At 39.8% G+C, this 10,250-nt stretch overlaps 1 protein-coding gene across 2 annotated transcripts; it reads right to left on the bottom strand.

Annotated features, from left to right (window-relative positions):
* Positions 1-318: 318 nt before the first annotated feature.
* On the bottom strand, positions 319-8,547 carry LOC307133678 (uncharacterized protein). Of its 2 annotated transcripts, none has more exons than XM_079828865.1 (6): positions 8,415-8,547; positions 7,929-7,972; positions 5,769-6,056; positions 4,689-4,934; positions 3,590-3,646; positions 319-724 (listed from the first exon to the last, which is right to left on the bottom strand). In XM_079828865.1, coding segments are annotated over exons 1-6 (672 nt in total). In that variant the 5' UTR covers positions 8,417-8,547; the 3' UTR covers positions 319-689. The 2 variants fall into 2 exon arrangements, with proteins under 2 accessions (XP_079684991.1, XP_079684990.1); XM_079828864.1 differs by having other exon boundaries at positions 325-3,456.
* Positions 8,548-10,250: the final 1,703 nt, after the last annotated feature.

The following is a 10,250-nucleotide window of genomic DNA, read 5'->3' on the forward strand; positions in this document are numbered from 1 at the left end:
ACACAAACGCCACAGTGAGGGAAGAAGAAGGACTGATAATAAGACATGAGAGTCCATCAAACATGTCTGGATATGATGTTTAAAGCAGCTGAAGTTTATTTTGAACAGATCTCTGATGATTTCAGTCCTGATTGTGTTATTATCAGCTTCACAGAGGCGCTTTGATTTAGTAAATACAGACAAACCATTTAAACTCTCTCTCTTTATATCTCATCATATATATTATACAATTAACATTCATTTCTGGACACAGTAAAAAACAAAGTTTAAATATTCATACAAAAGTAAATACTACAAAAACAATACCAAATGTTTCTTACAAAAGTGTAATTTATTTGTTTGTTTCACAGTACATCATCTCTCAAAGCAGATTTATAAAGAGTAACAGCATTTTCAGTCTGCAGCCGTTTATAAATGTGCTTTATAATAAACTGAACAGAATAATGCAAATCCACAAACACCAATGACAAAGGAAAATGAGTAAAGGCACTTTAGATGAAGATAAGATGCAATTTTAAAAATAAACATTAAACATTCATATTACATGTCCAAAATATACATATTAGTTAATAACACTGATATACAAACTCAAAGTTTATACAATTAATATTTCCAAAAATTTTTTTATAAACAATGGTTGATGTATTCAATAGATGCAATAGTTCCTGATCCTGAATTGAGCTTGACCTTCAGTACCCGTCCACATCTTTAACGGACACTGGAACTAAAGCAGAAATACTGGATCTGACGGCCGCTTGCACCAGTTGTGGCTCAGATCTACACTGGGCTTGGCTACGTCCAGCCTTCTGATAAATATTTACACCTGTGGCACAAACTAAAGCTACCTCAGACCCAATACACTCAGCCCATGGGGGTTTTCAAACCCTGAGACTTAAAAAAATGGGTCGGCAGGATGATCTAAGATAAATTGAGTTACATTAAAAAAATTATAATAATATTTGTTTTCAGAAAAAATCATAGTCTATAGGCCTATATAAAAGGAAAATATATACGCTAAATATATTTGAGTTAAAAATAATTAACAGACTTACAAAAAGAAAGAAAAAACTGCGACTGAGCATCTGAGTTTGGTTCATTATTGTGAGATGCTCCTCAAACAAGTTCACGGAAAGGAAACCCGGACGACAGAAAGCACATGTTTTCTTTATTTTATAATAGCATAAACACTTTACAATTTTGAACGATGTCCTACTGTTATTATCTGTATGACCAAAATGACGAGTAGTATTTTATGTTTCCTCTGTTGGATCGCGCCGGCGCCTCACGCGCACACAACATATTCCAGCATCGCAAACTTATATCACAGCCTGTTCATTATCAACATAAAATAGTCCACATATAAAAATAAAGTAGTCAGTTTTAGTTTACAGTCAATATTCAGTGTGTTCTTCAATCCATAACAGCGAAAGCCCAGCGTCAAAAGCAGGGGACAATGTACATGCATTTATTGATAAATTATGATATCTGCATCTGTGTAGTTCTTTGTCATAAATGCAGTTTGCTAATATGATGCAGGAGCAATTTAAGACCAGTTTAGGAAATTCCTTTCATCTGAATGGCATGAGACTGCGTGATTTGTTATAATCTTGCTATACTTCATCCTTCAGTGCATTAAAATTGCTAAAAATATATTTTTATATTTATTTTATAATAACTACGAACGCGTCAATGATCAAAAGCGGTTGTGTGGGGAAAAACTGAAAATCAATTTCTAATAATCTGAAATCTGATAATAATAAAGAGCTGTATTGTTCATGATATTACGGGTGAAGCCACCGCACCATCTGATTTAATAAAGAGTGATTTAATAAAGAGTGATTTAATAAAGAGTAAAGTCATTTAATAAAGAGTGATTTATATCTGGGGCCCTATTTTAACGATCTGAAACGCGAGTGTCAAACCGCGAAGCGCAAGTAACTTTGTGGGCGGGTCTCGGCGCTGTTGCTATTTTCCCGGCGGGATAAATGGCTCTTGTGCCCGGCGCAAATCTAAAATGGGTTGGTCTGAAGTAGCTTCATTATTCATAGGTGTGGTTTGGGCGTAACGTGAATAAACCAATCCGAGCGTCATCCAACATTCCCTTTAAAAGCAGGTGCGCAAGTTCCATTATGGATTGCTATTATTATGGCGTATTTACCAGGCGCACGCCAGGAGCGGTTCACAGCCGAGGAGACTGATGTGCTAGTAAGAGCAGTGAAAGACAGAGAAGTGAAGTTGTAATGTTGTACATTATGGTAAAGGTGATTTTTTTTTTCAGTCTTTCAGTTTTTTCAGTCGATTTTTTTTCCTGGTTCTTGACGGACAAACCAATTTGTCAGATGTCCTTATATACATATATGTCTTGCCACTATTGGGCAAACAGGTCTTATCCTTAATTATTACAATTAGCCTGAATCATTTGTAAGCTAGATTTATGCCTATTTTTTCACATCTTCGTGGCACACCACAATGATTTCCGTCATCTCATGTGTTAATATTTTTTTAGTGATTTTATGATTTGCAAAAATAACTGTTGCATCTGTGTAGATTACATGAGCAAAGTGTATGCGCGTTGTGCACGCTATAGCCTACATTATGGTCAAGCATGCGCCCTTAAAATAGCATAATGAACAACGCGCAACGCGCCACTGACTTTAGACTAGGTTTTTTCTGGTCAGTGGCGCAATTGTTTAATGGAACAGCAAAATAGCACCAGGGATTGTTTGCGCCGGAACACGCCTCCTTTTTTGCGCTGAACCGCCCAGGGAGCGCAAGTTCATTCACTAGTTTAGCGACGTGCTTCTGTGGAGGGAAAAGCGCGCTTTGCGCGGGTGCAAAATAGGAATGACACATGCGTCGGTGTACAAAGTCAATTGCGCTGGGTGCAAGATAGGGCCCCTGGAGTCTCTGTACATTCTTACAATCCAAGCGTCTCAAGCGTAGAAATTGTGATTTGATTAAAGTCGTGAATTTTCCCTAAAACTGTGAGCGAGGTAAAGTGCTCATTCAGAAATAGTTATGCTTTATTAAGTGCAAACAACTTATTCACTGCAGTTACGTTACTGTGTGTGTGAGCTAATATTGTTTCATTAGCACAGTAACTTACTTTAAATTATGTGTTTGGTTACAGCATGCATTTCAAAGCAGTTTGATCCTGATTCTGAATCTGATTCTGATTTTAGATTTTAGTTTTTAGTTTTGGTTTGGATTTTAGTTTTGGTTTTGGTTTTGGTTTTGGTTTTGGTTTTGGTTTTGATTTTAGATTTGATTTTGATTTTGATTTTGATTTTGATCTTGATTCTGATTCTGATTCTGATTCTGATTCTTGTACTAAATCTGATTCTGAAGCCCATTTCATAATCCAGTGTCGATGTTGGCATCTCTTGACAGCAATAATGAGAGTCAGAGACCCAGCCAGAGCCAGAACCACTGAAGACACTGACAAAATCCAGATCTCTACAGGTGGAAGGAAGGAGTGAGGAGGAGGGAATATATATATATATATATATATATATTTATATTAAATGTTTAAGACCATGTTTAACTTTAAACTCATTGTGTAAAGCTCTCAATGCCTCGTTTTACTTACCTTGTTCAGTGAGATCAGTTTCGTCATCATTGATGTCCTTCAGTTTTCTCTGTGATTCTGTAGATGACATTGTAAGGTCAGTCATTCAGTTTAGCATCATTTGATGTTCAGATCATGATGTATCCTCACCTGTTTAATGCTTTAATATTTACACACATCACATGACTAGGGCTGTACAGTATAACAGTGGTTACACTAATAATCAGGATTATTTTGCTCAATTATAAATCACGATTCCTGTATGAATGTATATTCAGTTTCTGTTTGCCTTTGTTCCTTGTCACTGACTATGTTTAAATGCTCCTCATAATGCGATTATAATGGGATTTTGACAATATTGCGATTAAACTTTACCTAATGTAAACGCAATACTTTGATCAAACTAATGCGATCAAGCTCATAATCGTAGTAACCATAGTCGCATTAAACTAGGAATAAACAGGCATGTAATCACCTTAATCGCATTATTACCATTCTGAGTACCAAGTGCACATGTGCGCGGACGGTGTTCACACAACTTCACGAATAAACTTTGTGACATTATTATGAAGTTTTCTCTTCTCCAAATCATTAAACTGTGTCAACACAACTCGCTGTACGGTCTCTGCTGCGTATCTTCATCTACGGCACAAAGAACACGACGGCAGAAAACCCAGCATTACAATGTTCATCACAGCACAGAATAATATCCAGTAAGCTACGTCCATAAAAATGTTGATGTGAGTAGATTAAAACTATTTAGCGAATAATCAGAATAATGAACATTTCATGTAAACTGGAGTGAAGAGTTCTGCTCATGTCATGTAAACATCTGACTGTGATTAAGACCTTACTCTGATTATTAGAAATAGTCACATTATTGGTGCACATGTCAGCGTAAATTGAGCCAGTTTCCTCCTGATGGTCAGTTCATCACTAATGAAGTTCACCTGTTGTTCATTTAGTTGTTACCACTGTTATAATACATAAATGTTGATTTAAAACAAAAACATTTTAAACAAATAACCTGTGGCCCATTATCACTGATGATTAATAGAGAGAAGCAGAAATCATGATTAAATATGATTCATTGTGCAGCTCTATATTGATGTTCTCTGACCTGTGAGTGTGACTGAGATCAGGATTTCTCCTCTAGAGTCCAGAACTCTGTATGTTCCAGTGTCAGTGGATGTGAACGCATTAATGGTCAGATTCCCATCACTGTCGGTCAGTCGATCACTGCTGACCCCGTGACCTCTCGTCCACACCTCTGTCCACTCTCCACTGGAGTTTGTCTCCACTTTATCAGCATTGATCAACAGAACATCCAGCTTCAGCTCCTCACCTGTGTTCACAGAGATCTCATCTGAGGAGAAACACACACACTCAGCATTATTATAATGTGTCCATCAGTCAAAGCCACACACACAGATTTAGGGTTAAAGGGATAGTTCACCCAAAAATGAAAATTAGCCCATCATTTACTCTCCCTCAAGTCATCCGAGGTGTGTATGACATTCTTCTTTCAGATGGATAAAATCTGAGTTATATTACAAAAGTCCAGGCTAATCCAAGCATTATTATTGCAGTAATAGTTGCTCTGTTTTTGAAGTCCATAAAAAGTGCATCTGTCTGTCATATAACTGCTCCAGCGGCTCTGGGGTGTTAATAAAGGCCTTCTGAAGCCAATCGATGTGTTTGTGTAAAAAAAATCCATATTTAAAACTTTATCAAGTAACCTTTCGACCGACCGCCTTCTGTGGAAAAGTGTTGAATGTTGAAAGTGAAACTCAAGATGCGTTCGTGACGTCATGACCTGGTCGTGTTAGTCTTTCGATCGGCAGGTGAACTTTCAACAATTTTTCCATAAATTAAACAAGGAAGGCGGTCGGCCGAAATTTTACTTGATAAAGTTTTAAATATGGATATTTTTCTTATACAAACACATCGATTGGCTTCAGAAGGCCTTTATTATCACCCCAGAGCCGCTGGAGCAGTTATATGACGGACAGATGCACTTTTTATGGACTTCAAAATCGGCACTATTAATAAAATTCTAATGCTTGGATTAGCTTGGACTTTTTTAATATAACTCAGATTGTGTTCGTCTGAAAGAAGAATGTCATATACACCTTTGATGACTTGAGGGAGAGTAAATTATGGGATCATTTTCATTTTACATTTTATAAATCAGCTTTACCCTGAATATGAAGTTGGTACATCCTGATTTCTCGCTTCACTTCTGTCTGATCATTATTATAATAGACTCTCAGAAAGTATTTCCCAGCATCCTTCAGTCTCAGATCCTTGATGATGACGCCACATGTTCCTTCTTTAAACACTCGGCCACTACAATCTTCATTCTCACAGACAGGGATGATTTCTGACAAACTGCTTAAAGCAATCTGAGAAATCTCTCCGTCCTCAAAGTCACATGACAGGATGACGTTTCCTCCCTTTATTCCTGACACAGATCTAGACGCGGCTCCTGCAAATACACACAGGAAATGTTCATTAAACACAAAGCATCAAAACTGAAATGCATGTGGTGTTTCTGTCTGTTCTCTGTAACAGGTCATCATAAACTATTCCAGTAGTTATTTCAGTGAACTGGATTGTTCTGCTCACACACACTCAAGCGGCTTCAATGAGTTTCTGTAATATCAGCATCAGAAATGCCTGTACTGTACCTGCAAGAGCTTTACTGTATTTGACCTGATTTAACCCATAGCAATTAGATGGTTCAGTGATGGTCATTAATGTTTTTGACTGGAATAAAACCAGTTAATTTAGATCGTATCATTTTCAGGTTACTACTTTCTGCAGAGTGTAGAGCAGTGGCGGCTGGTGATAATTATTTTTTTTAATTCAAGCATTAAAAGAGAAAACAGTGTCTTCACATTCACATTCATTTCCCACATATAATTGAATGAGGAAAGGAAAAACAAAAGAATAAAAAAGCATGTTGACTACTTGAACATACATTTTGCTCTCCTTTCTTTCTGGCCAGCACATTTGTCAATGACTCTCTGATTAAAGTCAGTCATCTCAGTAGTGTCATGACGTTTGCATTGTCCAGTCAGATATTTGAGGTCTCTTACCCCCGTTGATGTCCACAAAACTTCAGTACCAACACTTTGAAATAAAAGCAGGGAAAGCAATAAAGGGCATTGCTAACAACACATCCAGCCAGCCCTAACGTTTCTCATAACAAGCGCAGGTGAAGCTCTGAGTGCAGCTCCTTTGACACTGGCCGGTTCTGGATTTGTAAATCGCATTGGTCCAGTTCCAGCGAACACCTTGTGAAAGAATTTGGTTTAACTGCTGCCATCTCTACGAAAGTGATCATCCTAATAAGGTTTTGGCGGAGTCGGAGTGACTATGTCGCCCGCGCACTTTCGCTTTAGTGGCCATGAGTGTAAAGTTGAATGACAGGTGACGAGAACCAATCAGATTGGATAAAATAACACGCATCCAATTCTGATTCGCCAGGGACGCAGCGACCTGCGGGAGGAGGATCTTTAAGAACCAATTAGAGACCAGCTTCAGGTCACATGCTGCCCGTATATTTTTAGACTCAGATAGACGTCCATTTGTCCGGCGTCCCTCACGCATGAAACATATTGAAGAACATATAAAATAGTTAACCCATCAAAGCCAGTTTTGATTAAATGCTGAGGCTCTTTCTAACAGCGGCACGTCGTATGAGTAAACTATTTTATTTTATTTCACTTTTATATCATTTTTGTATACATGTATATTTCTGGAATTTTGATGGTGGCGCCGTCCCAGCGCCCTCTATTGACCAGCCGCCACTGGTGTAGAGATTAAATTAGAATTAACCATTGGTTTTCCATAGTATCAGATTTATATCATGATAACCACAGGTAAAACCACACACGAAAAGTATGGTTTCTATGGTATTTAGTCTATAACAAAAATAAATCTTCTTTACTGTTCTAATGAAGAAAGAAAGTCCCCTACATCTTGGATTAACAGCAAATGTTCATTTTTGGCTGAACTACCCCTTTAAACTCAAAACATAAATACTGAAATATACACATGTTTCTGTTTATTCTCTGTAGGTGATCATTAATTATTCTTATTTTAGTCAACTGTAGTATAAATCTGTCTCAGATGTGTGTCAGTGCAGGTTCAGTGAATTCCTGAACAGTGTTTATTAATAAATCAACTGCATGTCAAGATGTGTGATGATGTAATATGATGGAAATTTACATCATTAATCCACAAATGTCCACCAAAGTCACTTTGCTGAGTGACACGACAGAAAACCTTTAGAATAACTCCTGGAACTGAACATCAATAATGGCTATAATTGATCAACACAAATGATACTGACCGCAATAATTGATCAAGCAACACAGCAGCAGCAGAAGAGTCAGCCTGAGGAGGAAACACAAGAGCTGGATTATATCACACATCACTAACACATTTATACAGGGATAAAACACTTTGAGTGGTAAAATATACTAAACATTGACTTTCATTCTGTTTGAATATTTAACACATTTAAATCTTACATGATAAAAATATCATGAAACATATTTGGTCTAATAAATGATTCCCCTGTAATACAGAAAATGATCAGTCATAATCAATAAACAAAGAACAAGCTTTATTAATGATGTTAGACTATATTGTATGATATAAATGTAATAATTATATATTAATAACATCGCTTGTAAAAACACATATTCGTCATAAACATGTCGGCTCATTTCCGCATTAGCAGAGCTTTCTAACAAAGAAACCAGAAGCACAACAATAGTCCTATAACTATTATAACACACCGGCTGGATTTATATTTAAAAACATGAAAACTTACATAGTGAAAGTTCTGCTTGAGTCTTGTGTTCTTCAGGTTTCATAACTTTGTAACGTACAGCATGTTTAGAGAGATTTAAATGCTGGACATTAAACCAAAAGTCTCCTCAAGATTAAACCGAAAGTATATCTGTGCAGGCGAGCCCCCATAGGGAGTGTCTACAAAGTTCAAACCTGATGTGATTCTGGTTATGGGGAATGCCTGTAGATGATAATGTAGGGTGAATTCAGGGTGATTAAAACACTTTTTCCAAGTTATCTCAATGGCAAAAAGTGTCCCAATCACCCTGAATTCACCCTACTGAATAATAATGCACTTTTGCGACACTCCCTAACTCTGATCTCCGTGCAGGCGTCGTGCCGTAAAGTGATTCGGGGCGTCTCAATCAGCTCTAGTTCAGTAGTCAGGGCACTGATCAGGACATAAGTCAATGGGCTGATCCCTGATCAGTGCCCTGACTACTGAACTAGAGCTGATTGAGACGCACACATCGTCTGCAAAAAACTGACTAGGCGACCGTCTGCGGGAGCGCGCTTAGCTGTCCCAGTTTCTACACGTCTTCAGCTCAAATGGCCATAACCTGCTAAACATAATAACATTATGTCCGTGTAATAGCAAAGAAACGTACTCGGTTACTTTCGTAACCTCGGTTTCCTGAGAGAGGTCTCTCATATTGCGTTATGGGAAAACGTCTCGGTTACGTATGGTAACCCTCGTTCCCTGAAGGAGGGAACGGAGACGTACGTCGGACGTACCGACGAATTGGGATCACTTCTGGGAGCCCCTATCAGCTTCGAGCTATCTAGAACCGGCCAATGGACAATTGGCGTGCGAGATTTGCATCTCGCGCCCCGCCCCGCGCCGCGGGTATAAACAGGAAGCGAGAGCGAATGCACGCTGTTTTTCACTGAGGAGCCACACGTAATGGCTCGACCTGCAGTGATGGTACAGCAACTGTGGCGACGGGACGTACGTCTCCGTTCCCTCCTTCAGGGAACGAGGGTTACCATACGTAACCGAGACGTTCCCATTCAGTCGGTCACGTTCGACGTACGTCGGACGTACCGACGAATTGGGATCCCCTATGGAAAACGCCACAGTTACTACCACTTCCAGCGCCCAGCGATGAGCCCCACAGACCCCGATCTGATGCGGGCGGGTAGGTTCACGCAGGGAGAGTCAAAGCTGCTGTTCCGCAAGACCCACTCAGCCGACTGTATTGGATAACGCTGGGAAGCGTGCCTGTGAAGGCAGCTGCGGAAGCCACATCATGCCCAGAGGGAGTTAACATGTGGAGAATACACGTATGGGCTGGCCGTGGGCAGCACAACATACGGAGTCCCAGGGGTGGCCCCGGCCAATTTAGGAGGGAGACAACACGTACCTGGGACGGCAGAGGAACTCTGCCGAGGGAAAGACACGGGCTCGCCGTAGGGAGCCGTACCGTGGAAGAATACACATATGGGACCGCCGTGGGGGTCACTACATACGGAACCCAGCCTAACACAAGTTCCACCAATGCATACGAGTGTTAGACCTGGCGTCGAACGCTCCGCCACGTCCGACTGCCGCGGGTTGCGGAGGACTCAACAGGGTTGGCCGATCCGGGGAACTCGACTGGAGCAGAATAAGCGCACGCATCCGTCTACCATAGGGGAGGGAATGGCGCAGCAAGCCGACACTAGAACAGGCATATCGGTGTTACTGACTATGGGAAGTGAGCACACAGGAAGATACCGGCTCTACACGGAGGCTATAGAATCTAGCGAACGTGTTAGGTGTCGCCCAGCCCGCAGCTCTACAAATATCTGTCAGCGAGGCGCCACGAGCCAGCGC

This window comes from Gobio gobio, assembly GCF_949357685.1.
Source record: "Gobio gobio genome assembly, chromosome: 11".
In the NCBI taxonomy this organism is placed as follows: Eukaryota; Metazoa; Chordata; class Actinopteri; order Cypriniformes; family Gobionidae; genus Gobio; species Gobio gobio.